Raw genomic sequence first — 13,943 nt, forward strand, 5'->3', positions numbered from 1 at the left:
TCAGCTTCCTGCATCTAAAGGATAGTTATAGTACATAGTACCTAAGTTAATAAGTACTAACTCCTGGGAGGGTTCGCATGGACCAGCACAGTATTTGGCTGTAATCAGCCATCCTATTCATTCACTGATGGAAGGGCATCTTTGTGACTGTATTTCATTTCCTTCTGTCTCTTTTTCTTTTAAAGAGGACGGAAGTGTAAGCCCATCTTTGTTCAGATAGCGAGACAAGTGGTTAAGCTGAATGCATCAGATCTCCGTCTGCCTTCCCGAGCCTGGAAGGTTAAGCTTGTGGGAGAAGGGGCTGATGATGCCGGAGGAGTGTTTGATGACACCATTACAGAGATGTGCCAGGTATGTCAAAGCAGGGTCCCTGTTGAGTTCTTACTTAGTGGTTCTGTTATCTGTTGCTAGCAATCCCTCGATCAGACGTGTATTTATAAATGTGGCAAGGATTATTTGTTAGCCTCATAAAATTAGGCTGTTAGTACTGTATAGGTGAATATAATGAGGGATTAGGAAATGCACTGTAAAGATACCTTAGCACACAAATATTGGTACTTTGCCATCTACTAGTGAGTCAGTGCCATCTGTTAGGCTATATCTTGGCAAAAGAAGCTAGCAGTGATTCATAGGTATTCATCCAGTGGACAAATCCAGGACAACCCATGGTTCTCATTTGTTCCAGTGAGCCTGCCAGGCTCCAGAGGAAGTAGAAAATAAGCATTAAGACTTCAGACTTGTTCTGGGATTGGGGGGCGTGGCTCAAGTATTAAAGCACCTGCCTACCAAGTACAAAGCCCTAAATTCAAACCCCAGTACCACAACATACACAAAAGTTTAGGCCAGTTCTAATTTTAAAAGTCTCACTGGCAGCTTCATTTCCAGATCAGCTTTGTCCCTTCCAACTTTGCCTTATATCAGGATTTTTCTGAATACCCCTGTGACTGGAGGAGTCTGTCATTTATCAAGTCAGTTTGAAATTTTACCACACCCCTCGGTCAGATATCACAAGTCCTTGCTGGACAGGCCTTGCCATCCTGATTCTTCATACTGCAAGAGATTTCCACATGGAGGGTTTTTCTAATTGAAACTACAAAAACTAAGTACAATATTTAGTGACACTAAATACTATCTTTTTGGTGTAGTCTTTAACTGATTTGTCTTCTTGATCTATTTGTCATTTCTCTACAAGATATCTTACATTTTTCTACAGGAACTTGAAACCGGCATAGTTGACCTTCTTATTCCCTCTCCTAATGCTACTGCAGAAGTGGGTTACAACAGGGACAGGTAAGACAGTCAGCAAGTGTTTACTGAATGTCTAATATGTAATAATTCATATGTATTGAGTGCTGTGCCAGGCCCTGTGCTGAATGCTTCACCTACATTATCACATTGAAGGAACGTGAAAAACACTGACAGCTCTCCCTGCACAGGTGTGGACAATGGACACTTCCGTCACGACTCAGGATTTATTATGGGACCAGTTCAGTGCTAACACAGAGGAGGAGACTGAAAACTCAGAGTTGATTATACAACCTGACTTATTTTCTGCTTTTGAAGGCTCATATAGTCATCCCTTAGTGAATTTTCTGTACCATAATTCATTTAAAAAGCCCAATATTATACTCTCAGGTTACAGAGCTGTTTCTATAATCTTTTATTATCCCTTATGTCTACAAAATCCCACTTTGTAGCCTTATATTAATAAACAGGATCTAGGACATTCTGGAGCAGATAACCTAAGGATTAATACACCATTACCTGCCAATTTGTACTTCCTTCTAAAACAATACAAAATACAATTGGGTATGATAGCAACCACCTATATAGAATCCCAGCACTTGGGAGGCAGAGGCAGAAAGCTTATGAATTTGAGGCCAGCCTGAGCTACATAGTGAAATCTTATCTCAAAAAAAAACAAGGTATTAATAATGATAATAATAGTTTGTAGTTAGTAATAATAATAATTGTCATTGCTTTTGCAGGTTTCTTTTTAACCCCTCTGCCTGTCTCGATGAACACTTAATGCAATTTAAGTTCTTGGGAATTTTAATGGGGGTTGCCATTCGCACAAAGAAGCCTCTGGACCTCCACCTGGCCCCTCTGGTGTGGAAGCAGCTGTGCTGCGTCCCACTCACCCTGGAGGACCTGGAGGAGGTGGATCTGCTCTATGTGCAGACCCTCAACAGCATTCTTCACATTGAAGACAGTGGCATTACTGAGGAGAGTTTCCATGAGGTAAGCCCTGGCTAGTCCAGGTAACTTCCTATGTACACAGACTAGAGGTTTTCTGTGTGAGACCAGACACCATCTTCTTGCTAACAGGCCGACCCTGCCACGTTCATGCCATTGCTACCCTTAGGAGCCAAATCCCAATGGGCTAAGTGGCTGTTAATTGGTAGATTTGGCTCCAATCCCTGGCTACTGCTCCTCCCACTTCGATCTGGTTTTGCCCATTAGAATGGAGAACCAGTGGGAGCCCAGTGAGCAGGGAAAACTGGAGTGATAATTGCTCGCCAGACCTGGTTTTGAAGACAGAGAAATTTGGCCTCATTCTAAACTTTAACCAGATGAGTCGGCACATTTCTGCTAGTCAAGTATGCCTGATCAGTCATACTTATCTTCTTTGCTTTGTTTTATCCTTAAAAATCTTGATTTGGCCAGGCACCATTGGCTCATGCCTGTAATCTTAGCTACTCAGGAGATCTAAGGATTGTGGGTTCAAAACCAAGCAGGAAAGTCCACGAGACTCCTTAACATCCAGTTAACACCAAAAGCCAGAAGCAGAGCTGTGGCTCTAGTAGTAGAGCACCAGCATTAAGCAAAAAAGCTCAGAGACAGCACCCAGTCTCTCTCTGAGTTCAAGCCCCAGGAGCAGCACAAAGAAAAAGTTTTTATTTGTTCCTTTGGGGCTGTATATATGTTGTGACATGCCTTTTATTATTGTCCCTTCTACCATATAATAATTTTTTTTTATTATTTTTCTCCCTAGATGATTCCTCTTGACTCTTTCGTTGGCCAGAGTGCTGATGGCAAAATGGTTCCCATAATCCCTGGTGGAAATAGTATCCCACTCACATTTTCCAATAGGAAGGAGTACGTAGAAAGGGCCATTGAATATCGGCTTCATGAGATGGACCGGCAGGTAAGAAAAACATTACCAAAAGTGCCTATGAATGGTTAGGTTTGTCTCCAAACAAAAGCTGACTGGCTACTACAGATTTGGTTATCTATTTCTATGTTCATTCATTTGTAATTATATTTGGGTCACCTATCTCCTGATTCAAGGCCTGAAAGCAGCTCTGAATTGATTTGGGGTTATATAGAAGCCACGCTCTCATTCAGACATTCAGCGCTTGTCTTTCAGTCCACCTCAGTTCTATGGTCTGTATTCCCCCACTCCAGCTGGTCTTCCTCCTCCTGCTACAGCTAGGAGTGTGCCTCCTGCTCAGACCTGCTGCCCCTCCGTCCCCTAACTAGTGGACCTCTTCCCTTATTTCCATATTCCTCAAGACCTATCACATGCTTCTTTGTGATGGTCTAAGAACTAGGCCCAGCATTTGGTTCTTGTTTCTTCAGTTAGCTTGTAAGATCTTGAATGAAAAAAAAAAATGTGTTTTCATTGAGCTGTCCTTTTATTAAGCTGCACTTAATAAATGATGGAAGTATGAACGAGTCGCCATGGAAATATTCTCCCCTGGGCTGGGAATGTGGCTTTGTGTAGAGTGCTTGCCTAGCATGCATGAAGCCACATAAACAGAAAAAAACAAATGGCACTGTGGCTCAAGTTGTAGAGTGCTAGCCTTGAGCAAAAGAAGCTGAGAGACAGGGCCAAGGCCCTGAGTGCTGAGTTCAAGTCCCAGGACTGGCAAAAAAAAAAAAAAAAAAAAAAACTGCCCAAAGGTTGTCTTTTTGATAATATATTTAACAGCTATTTCAATAATGTGTTTTTAGAATATGTTGAGTTTCTCTTGAGAGCTGGACCCAGGCTCTGAGGCTTTAGAAATTCAGTGAGTTAAGGTGTATCCATTTCACATCATTCACTCCTGATTCCTCTTTGACTTTGGGCCAAGTCTAGTCAGAAAATGATTTCCCTTAGTTTAGTGAAGGTGAGTTCTGTCAGTGATGCTGTTCACGCAGTCAAGGCCCAGAGTTTGTCTCCAGTTACTGGGGAAAATTAAAGTGAATATGGGATTCGATTCCAAGCCTTCTCATTGAATTCCTGGCCTTATTTCTCATTTGTGCTTTGTGTGTGTGCTTATCAGTCGTGTATCAGGGAGGAGAGGTGTTCACAATGAACACAGTTTTTATAAGAAGGATGTAATTATTTTCAAAAGAAAAATATAAATTAAAGAGTAGACAGTTACAGGGATCCTCGAGGGCTTTTTCCATGGTGATAGCTGAAGCTCCTGCACATGGCATGCTTGGCAGCACACGGCCATGGGTGACAGGGAATGTGCTGGATTGGGTGGACTCTGGGCAAAGTCTTGAGGACTGAGATTTTGATGGGCAATAAGACAGGCTCCTAAATCTGATCTGAGAGCCGGGAGTCTGAGAGTCCCGGAGCAGGGTGAAGTTTGTCCGTAGGCCTTTGGCCTAGGAGTACAGTGGGAGGGCAGGAGGAGCCTCCCGCCGGACTGGGGCACAAGCAGTGCCTCCTTACACTCATGTTAAAGTGGACGCCTTCTTCCGGGAGCAGGTGGCTGCAGTCCGAGAAGGGATGTCCTGGATTGTCCCCGTGCCGCTGCTGTCCCTCCTCACAGCGAAGCAGCTCGAGCAGATGGTGTGTGGGATGCCTGAGATCTCCGTGGAGGTCCTGAAGAAGGTGGTGCGGTACCGAGAGGTGGATGAGCAGCACCAGCTGGTGCAGTGGTTCTGGCATACGCTGGAGGAGTTCTCCAATGAGGAGCGCGTGCTCTTCATGCGGTTTGTGTCTGGACGCTCTCGGCTGCCGGCCAACACTGCGGACATCTCTCAGAGGTTCCAAATCATGAAGGTCGATAGGGTAAGTGGGCAGTTTGTCTTTCCTTGGCAACCTCTGCTCTCATTTCTTCCCTGTTGCTGGTATGCTAGAAAAACCAAACCATGATTCCCAGGAAGCCTGCCAGTTCAGGCTTCTATCCTTGGAATGTCCAGATCTAAGAATCCAGAAGCAAGTAGTAACACTTGCTCAGAACATCCCTCAGCTTTAGTGGGAAAGTCCTACATGGGCACAAAGCCTGCTTAAAATAGGGGAAGGTAGGGCTGGGAATAATGTGGCTTAGTGCTAGAGTGCTCACTTAGCATGCATGAAGCCCTGGATTCGATTCATCAGTACCACATGAACAGGAAAAGCCAGAAATAGCGCTGTAGCTCCAGCGGTAGAGTGCTAGCCTTGAGCAAAAAGAAGCTCAGAGACAGCGCCCAGCCCTTGAGCTCAAACGCCAGGACTGGCCAAAAGATAAAAAAAAAAAAATAGGGGAAGGGGATGTAAAAAAGTAATACCATGGGGTGAATTTGATGTAAGTACATTTATGCATATATGTAATTGTCATAAGGAAACCCCTTTTTACAATTTACTTGATTTTTTTTTGGGGGGGGAGGTCGGTTGTGGGGCTTGAACTCTGGGCCTGGGCGCTTTCCCTGAGCTCTTCAGCTCAAGGCAAGTGCTCTACCACTTGAGCCACAGCACCACTTCTGGTTTTCTGGTGGTTTATTGGAGATAAGATTCTCACAGACTTTCCTGCCCCAGCTAGCTTTAAACCGTGATCCTCAGATCTCAGCCTCCTGAGTAGCTAGGATTACAAGTGTGAGCCACTGATGCTCAACTATTTGTTCTGATTTTTAAAAACTTACAAAGAAAAGGAAAAAAATCCTATGTGGATGCAAAAAGCATGCGGTTTCCAACAGCCTGCCTTGCGCCTTCAGCTTCTCCCCATTTCCATCCAAGTGTGCAAAGGGCCCCTCATGCCGCCCTGCTGCTGTGTCTGCGCCTTTCCCTTGTGTAATGTGTATGCTGGGGCCCTTGTTTGTTTGTTTTCCCGAAGACCCTAAGCATCACCTGCTGTGTGTGCTCCCAGACGAACCTGAAGATGCCAGGAGCCACGCTGGGCCCCCCGCCCCTGTGTGTGGTGTGTGCTGAGAGGCAGGTGCTGTTGCTCTGCTTGATGGAAGGTCTCCGCCGCACAGCCTCTGCCCAGTTGCCATTTTGACAGGTGGCTAAAGAATAAAAGGGCTTGGAGTCTGAAGTGCACACTGCTGTCAAGAGTCATTTTTCTCATGCACCCCTCCAACATGTCCTTGACCTCCTTTCATAGCTGCCGGGCCCTGCACTGACTCCCTGACAGACATCTGTGGCCTTGGCTGCCTCTGCCCCACCTCGTGTCACCTGTGTCACCTGACACTGTTCTGGCCTTTCTCCCCAGCAGATGGGGCCGTTCTTTAACATCTGTGCCTTTGAATGGGTTGCCCCCTCTGCTCTACCTCTGCCTGGCAGTCATTGACTTACCCGTTAGCAGAGTGCCAAGGCATCCCCTCCGAGGAGCCCACCTGGCCTCTTCTATGCCCACTGCCCATGCCTGCAGATGGGCCTCCTGAACACATAGAGCGCCACGGAGCCCAGCACTGTGGCCCCTATCTCCACAGCACGCTTTCCAAGCCCCCTGTGCTCTCAGTGGGCCCATGGTGTTTGGCGAGAATTTGGTAAGGATTTCAAGATCTCTTCTTCCAGTTTGAGCCTTGGTACTTCTGCTGTGTGAACAGGGCCTCCTCCCTCCCCTGCCCGCTTCAGCCCGGGCCACGGAGACAGCGCCTTTGCATAAATGTTCTGCATGACTCGCTCCAAACTATGAAGCGTGAATCCGTTTTGTTACTTCAGAGTGGAGTGTGGAGGAGGAAGCGGCTCCCTTCTGTTCAGCTTTTGAAATACTCTTTGCCTTCAATCTGGCTGCCAATGCCCCTGCTGCCTCAGCTGATCCACCACTAACCCTCGGCCTCCTTGAGTTGTCAGTCACAGTAGAACGGCCACTGAGCTGTTTCCTTTGTGGCTGTTGGGTCATTTCTCCAGTGTCTACATCTCAGTAATCAGAGCCATCTGGTGGCTCGCCTTCCTTGCTGTTTGCTGAGCACATAACTGACTCTGATATGGCTAGGCTACTAGGCTCCCACTGTTACCATTGTGAAGTGCAGTCTCCCCTGAGCGTAGGGTGCTGAGGAGAGTTGGTTCCAAGAGGAAACTGAGTAAGAGAGGACGAGCTGCAGTCAGTGATAGAGTGCTCGCTTAGCGCACAGCACCCTGGCTTTGACACACAACTGGGGACGGGCGGGGGGAGAGGGAGGAGGGGGAGGGCGCTTTTTTTTTTTTTTTCTGTTCTTAGTGATGCTTGAATTCAGAGCTTCTGGTAGTTCAATTCACGTGCTGGGATGTGATTAGCTTCCTCACCTGGGCTGTGACTGGCAGCCGTGGCAGGTGAAGGGTGCAGATTGCACCAGGGAAAGGGGCGGGAGTTCCCCGCAGCACATCTGCTTGTTCTCTGCCTGTAAGGGAACCCCTGCAGCTGGCTTCCAGTCTGTGCCCTCTTGGTAGGCTGCAACAAACTCACTGTTCTCTTAGCTGCACGGATTCCGTCCGGAAGTCAGGAGGAGGTGCTTTCTGCCGTTGGGTCGATGCCACAGTCACCACTCTGGGTCTCTCTCTCCACAGCCTTATGACAGTCTGCCTACCTCACAGACCTGCTTCTTCCAGCTGCGGCTGCCCCCGTACTCCAGCCAGCTGGTCATGGCCGAGCGCCTGCGCTACGCCATCAACAACTGCCGCTCGATTGACATGGACAACTACATGCTCCTGAGAAATGTGGACAATGCCGAGGGCTCCGACACTGACTACTGACCCCCGCGGGTGCTGCGCCCTCCCTTTTCTCAATAATGCTCACTTCCAATGTGACGTGATAAGACTTTATGGTAACTACATAGATGTTTTAAGACCTTAAAACCCACATTATAAACAGTGGCCACATTTAGTTACTCTAAATGTAACAAAGGAATTAGATGTTTTTATTTTTCTGTGATTGTACAAAAACAAAAAAACTGAAACCAAGTGCTCTCAGTCAGGTTTCCCCCCCCCCCATATTTTTGGTCACTTTTGATAAGTTTGCATGGAACCATTTTGGTGCATTTTTAGTTGGGAATGATACATTTTTGTAAACTCACCCAGTGAACATGAAATTGTACATTGTGTATAATTGTTCATTAGAAAGGACAGTTTTACATGAATATTCATATATTTATTTTGTTTTAATTTGAGTTGCCTGTGCAGGGTTCCTTATGCAGAGAAATAAAGCAGATTCAGGAATCAGACTGGGGGCTGCTCTTGTTGCTTCCAGGGGAGCTTTGGTCTGGAGGACGTGGCCACAGGGAGGGGAGCAGGAGGAGTAAGCCTCGCTAGCAGGCCAGCCTCACTTTCTCACTTTGATGGCTCCTCTACCCATTCGGAAACCCTCCTTCACGCTGACGGTGGGTTTTGCCTGGAAATGACACTGCTCCAGGACTGTGTGGTGAGAGGAGCCCTTCTTTTCACGGCCCTCATCCTGGCTTTCTCCCCTCACTCCTAGGCCTGAGTCTGAACCCACTGGTAAGGAACAGAACAACTCCACGAGCCCAGGGCGTGTCGTGCTGACGCTGCCAGGGGGCAGTAGCAAGCCAGGGCTTTGAAGAACAAGGCAACTCACAACACATCCCCTCTGCCAGGAAGCAGCCCAGTGGGAGGGTACAGAAAAGACAGCTGGCCGCCTGTAGGCACTTGGTGTGCACAACTGAGTCGCACTGTTGATGAGTTCACAAAGAGTGAACTACGGAGACCAGCGTGGGCTTTTATACCTTTGCATGACGGGTGGTGGGGATCTGAGCAGTATCTGGGAAGAAGGGGTCACACTTGGTGCTTGAACCCAGCCTCAGAGGCCCTTAGTGGTGAGCTTGTCCATCAGGGCATGTGTTCTGGGGGGAAGGGCCATCTTGAGAGCATTTGTGAGGCTGTAGTTGTGGGTGAACAGGAGGAACCAGGCCTGGGGCAGTTTTTCTCCCTCACCCTCATTTTATCTGAGTTGCTTCTAGTGGACTCATGGACAAAGTCATGGCTGACAGGGTGCTTGCCTGGGTGCTAGCCAGAGTGTCTTACAGGCAGACACTTTCCACAAAAAAGTAGCTGTCAGTTGTTAGAGTGAAGTAAAAGAAATAGATGGTTTTGCCAGCCAAGTGAATGTGGCAAATGGATCTTAGAACATGTAGTTAGTGTGTGTGTGTGTCTGTGTGTCTGTCTGTCTGTGTCTGTCTGTCTGTGTGTGTCTGTGTATGTACATAAAACTGTGACATCTTTGTTTTATTGAAAAATGGTTTCAACTAGAATTGTGTCACAGAGGGAGACCACAGCTTTTGGGTAACAAATGAGTTCGGATAAAGATGAGCCCTTAGTTCTGAGGGCTCTCTGTTGGTTAGGTGGAGATAAGAGTCTCTCAAATTTGTCTCCTCAGGCTGGGTTTGAACCTCAGTCCTTAGATCTCAGCTTCCTAAGTAGCTGGGATTACAGATGTGGTGCCCAGATTTTGTTGGCTCTTCACTTGGTACTTGTGGCTGAACGTGGTGACTCACACCTGTAATCCCAGCTACTCAGAAGGTGGGGGCAGGAGGATCAAAAGTTCAAAACAGTCCAGCCAGTGAGACAGTCTGTCCCAATAAAATCAAGGACTTGGAGCATGGCTCAAATGGTAAAGCATTTGCCTAGCATGCTCCAGACCCTGGGTTCAATCTCTGTTACTAACAAAAAAGAAAAGAGCCACTAGTTCTTACAGTTCCTTTTATTCCGATCTTAACACCAATTCTCAGACCATAACACATCACACATGGTATCTGCAGGTTACAAGAGAGCATTAAAAATAAATGGTTGAGGCCGGGAATGTGGCCTAGTGGTAGAGTTCTTGCCTAGCAGGCATGAAGTCCTGGGTTCAACTCCTCAGTACCACATATACAGAAAAAGCCAGAAGTGGCGCTGTGGTTCAAGTGGTAGAGTGTTAGCCTTGAGCAAAAGGATCAGGGGGTAGAGTGTTAGCCTTGAGCAAAAGGATCAGGGACAATGCTCAGGCCCTGAGTTCAAGCCCAGAACTGGCAAAAAAAAAAAAAACCTTAAAAAAAAATCAATGGTTGTCGGGCTGGGAAGGTGGCTCAGTGGTAGAGTACTTGGTCTTGCACGCATGACACCCTGGGTTTGATTCCTCAGCACCACATAAGCAGAAAAAGCAGGAAGTGGCGCTGTGGCTCAAGTGGTAGAGCGCTAGCCCTGAGCTGAGGAGCTGAGGGACAGCGCCCAGGCCCAGAGTTCAAGCCCCACCACCGACCAAAACCAAAACCAAAGGCTGATGTGGCCCAGGCCTTGGGAGGAGTAGAGGGTGGGGGATCATGAAGGGCCAAAGCCAGAGGAGATACAGGTGCAGAGTCACTGCAGGTGGTCTGGATAAGACACCAGTTAGAGGGACGGGAGGCCGCGCGTGCCCCAGGGGGCTCCAAGACAGTGGGTGTGAGGGGACTTTATAAAGAACTAGAAGGGCAGAGCCAGAACTCTTAAGGCAGAAATGAATGGTCCTTAGGAAGAAAAGGCAGTAGTGACTGCAGGAAATTGAGGCTGCCTGAGGGCAGGGGGGGTGGGGAACACAAGATATTTTATTGGAGAAGCCTGATAATACTTAGCCCTGGGGGTTAAGAGGATCCGCCCCCCCGCCCTGTAAGACTCACATCTGTGGCCAGTTTGTCCTTGGAGACCGCCTGCACCTGGCGGGGGGTGGTTTTCCCCCTGCATTATCCACAAGGGAGACGCTCCGGCTCCCAGCGCGCAGCAGGTCTGCCTCGGGTGCGGCGATTGCTCCTACCAGGCCAGGACCTTGGCACCCCGCGCGGGCCGGGGCGAGGCCCGGCCTCGATGGGTGATCGTGCGATGGGTGGAGACTGTCCAGCTCCACGCAGTGTATGTCCACGCGAGCCGGATCTGGTGGCGTGGTTGGCGCGGCCCGCGCCGCCCCGGGGAAGGCGGAGCCGGCGAGGCGCCAGGCCGGGACCCACCCCGTGGTGCTCCCGGGGGCGGCGGCGTCGGGCTCGCGGCCGGCTCCGGCGCGTTAACGCAGCCGCGGCTTGCGGAGGGCGGCGGGCGCGGGCGCGCGCGGGACCTGGTCGGGGATCATGGCCGCGCTGTGCTCGGCGCGCAGGGCCAGGCGCGGGCGGGCGGCGCGCAGGCGCCCCAGGCCGGCGGCGCTCACGTTGCGGCAGAAGTCCACGTGCAGCGTCTGCAGCGCGCGCCCGTGCGCGGCCACGGCCAGCAGCGTGCGATTGGTGACGCGCGCGCAGTTCTCTAAGCGCAGCGTGCGCAGGCGCGGGCAGCAGCGCAGCAGGCGCGCCAGGCAGTCATCGGTGACGTGGCCGCAGCCCGATAGGGTGAGAGACGCCAGGTTGGGGCACCTGCGGGGAGAGCGCCGTGACCAGAGGGGCGCCCCTGCCGGCCGCGGGCCTGGCCCCGCGTGGGGGGTGGGGGGGGCTCTTCCCTTGTGGCTCAGTGTCCCCGACATCCCCCCCTTCCCGCAGGAGGAAAGGGCAGTTGAGCCCCCACCCTCGTCGTTCTCGCCTTCGGGGGGGGGTGGGGGGTGCTGTGCGCTCAGAGTCTCAGGACTGCTGTGGTCACCATTCCAGGGGGGACCAATGCTGTGCCACTGGTTGTGCCGCCACCTTGGGTCACTGGGCACCTCAGAGTCTTAGCTTCAAGCTGCACCCCCAGTGACTCCAGCAGGAATGGGGGTGCCTAGAGCTCAGGTGGGGCTGACCCCAGGTGACCACGGTCAGGGACACCCCGAATGCTAACCCAGCAAGGCCTCAAGGCCCCTCTTGCCCCCCGTCTCTCCAGCAAACAGACATGGCCCTCTATGTCCGCGGGTGGGTGGGATAATGTCTAGTCTCCGGGTAGTGAGGATTAGGGGTTGTGGTTTGGGGTGCGAGGAGCGGCCTAGATATAAACATAACCCACTGTGGTGGAAACAGAACGGTCAGGCTGCCCCCAGCCTAGGGGGAGCAACCTGGCGGGGCCAGTTTGTGCTGGGGGAAAGGGGGTGAGGATAAACGGGGGAGGGAGGCCCCAGCTCTTTGACCAGGCCCGTCCTTCCTCTGACTGTCCAGAAGGCTAGCCATTCCTGCGAAGTGCTACTGGCTAGTCCTTTTACCCCAAGTCCAAATGAGCCATCCCGTTTCATAGAAATGGGCTCATAGAATTTCCACACAGTCCAGCAAGGGGCCCTGGGTGTCACAGAAAGCTGTGATTCCAGCTCGGCACCCTGGTGTCTTGGACTGAAAACTTCAACCTGAGCTGGAGTCGCACAGTAGGACAGGAGCAGAGCTTTCCTGGCTGGTTCAGTAGCGTGTGGACAGCTTCAGAGCTGTTCTACCCTCACATCACCCTCCAACCTGGTTTCTAGAAGATGGCCTGCATCTGCTGAAGTCAAAGCCCAATTTACAAAACCAGAACCAATAGGAGGTGGTGCCATGGCATAATCCCTCTCGTTCCTGTTGTGCCGACAAGCAGCAGCTGAGCTTCATGAGGTAGCCTGAACCTAGTTTTCCACCAACAGCAGCTGCCCCAGCAGTGGGCTGAAAGGATCAAGTGGGAAACATCTGAAGGACAGATTTACACTGAAAAGTTAATCACTGTTGATAGGAAGTTAGTTCATTAGGCAACTTATATGTGTATGCAGGTCCTGAGGCTTGAACTCAAGGCCTGGGCACTGTCCTGAACTTTTTTGTTGAAACCTATCTACCAACTTGAGCCACAGCTCCATTTCAGGCTTTTGGGGGAGGGGTTAAAAGAGTCTCAGGAACTTTCCTGCCCAGGAGGGCTCTGAACTTTGATCCTCAGATCAAAGTTTCCTGAGATCAGGTTTCCTGAGAGGCTAGGATTCCAAGTGTGAAGCCACGGCACCCGGCTTCATAGTTTTTGTGTTTATTTATTAGCAGTACTGAGGTTTGAACTCAGGACCCCTCACTTGCTAGGCAGGACTCTACCGCACTGGCACCCCAAGAGACGGCGGGCAGATCACTTTAGGGCATCAGTTTGCTCCTTTACAAAGGTGCTCCAAGCTCCCCTGGGGCCTGGTGGAGGGGGCCGGGTCCTGAGGAGTCCATTGCTGCTGCTCCTGTGATCTGGCTTGGCACAGCTGACCAGAGACGCACGGAGTGTCGTCTGCACCATTTCTCATGCTGTGGGGGAGCCTGACCTTGAAAATCTAGACCTGGACACAGGCCGCATTTAACTATCTGCCAAAGAGAGCAGCTGCCCGCGGGGCCGGGCCAGCCAGCCCAGTTCCCCTGTCTCAGGAGAGTTAGTGGTGTTGCCCTCCAGCTTCTGCCCTTGGGGCGCCCTGATAGCATCTGGTCTTGTCATCTGTGCTCCCCTGTCCCCCAAGAACCCGGGGCCAGCAAGGCTTACCTGTCGCACACCTGGAGGAGGAACTCACTGACGAGGTTCTCATGCCGGCTGCAGATGCTCCTCTGGAGGGCGCTCTTGAGCCAGTCCTCAATGCTGCACACCTGCACGCGGCTGGAGTGCCAGCAGATAGACAGGCAGCGCAGCGCCGGGCCCAGCAAGAAGTTGTCCTTCTTGAGCTCGGTGAGGGAGTGGAAGTGCAGAAGAGGCCAGAGCGCGGGGTCCTCAAACACAGCGTGGAGCTGGGTGCAGGTCCTGGCCAGGCTCTTCCTGCTGTCCTTGTCCAGGAAGGAGAAGAGGTGCAGCAGGCACTCCCAGTTGAGCTGGGTGATGTGCATGGTGAGCGGTGGCCACGCGTGAGTGTGCCCGGCCAGGGTCTGATCTTCCTCGTGCTGCTCCTCCCCACACCCGCGGCCGGTGGACATATATGGTTGAGGAATGGTGTTTATTTTTGGCC

General features: G+C 50.7%; 2 protein-coding genes across 4 annotated transcripts in view; one reads left to right on the forward strand and one right to left on the reverse strand.

Moving 5' to 3' along the window:
* The window catches only part of Herc1 (HECT and RLD domain containing E3 ubiquitin protein ligase family member 1), a 178,223-nt gene extending 169,886 nt beyond the window's left edge, over positions 1-8,337 (forward strand). For all 3 annotated transcript variants that reach the window (XM_069995206.1, XM_069995205.1, XM_069995207.1), the window contains exons 73-78: positions 186-351; positions 1,214-1,290; positions 1,989-2,241; positions 2,996-3,148; positions 4,703-5,008; positions 7,685-8,337. In XM_069995206.1, the coding sequence (XP_069851307.1) occupies positions 186-351; positions 1,214-1,290; positions 1,989-2,241; positions 2,996-3,148; positions 4,703-5,008; positions 7,685-7,870 (1,141 nt within the window). In that variant the 3' untranslated portion in view covers positions 7,871-8,337. The remainder of the gene's footprint in view (positions 1-185; positions 352-1,213; positions 1,291-1,988; positions 2,242-2,995; positions 3,149-4,702; positions 5,009-7,684) is intronic.
* A 1,484-nt stretch (positions 8,338-9,821) lies between these two features.
* On the reverse strand, positions 9,822-13,943 carry Fbxl22 (F-box and leucine rich repeat protein 22). Its single transcript, XM_069995212.1, has 2 exons — positions 13,490-13,943; positions 9,822-11,478 (listed from the first exon to the last, which is right to left on the reverse strand). Exons 1-2 carry the CDS (start codon positions 13,909-13,911, stop codon positions 11,139-11,141), a joined length of 762 nt encoding a protein of 253 aa, XP_069851313.1. The 5' UTR covers positions 13,912-13,943; the 3' UTR covers positions 9,822-11,138.

The sequence above is a fragment of the Dipodomys merriami genome, unplaced genomic scaffold, assembly GCF_024711535.1.
Source record: "Dipodomys merriami isolate MVZ:Mamm:240054 unplaced genomic scaffold, mDipMer1.0.p SCAF_48, whole genome shotgun sequence".
NCBI classification, from domain to species: Eukaryota; Metazoa; Chordata; class Mammalia; order Rodentia; family Heteromyidae; genus Dipodomys; species Dipodomys merriami.

Bases quoted from the DNA above. Each gene is read 5' to 3' on its own strand.
- Fbxl22 (XM_069995212.1), bottom strand. From the start codon at position 13,911: ATGTCCACCGGCCGCGGGTGTGGGGAGGAGCAGCACGAGGAAGATCAG. The intron at 11,479-13,489 runs GTAAGCCTTGCT...CTCTCCCCGCAG, and splicing joins CTCCTCCAGGTGTGCGACAG to GTGCCCCAACCTGGCGTCTC.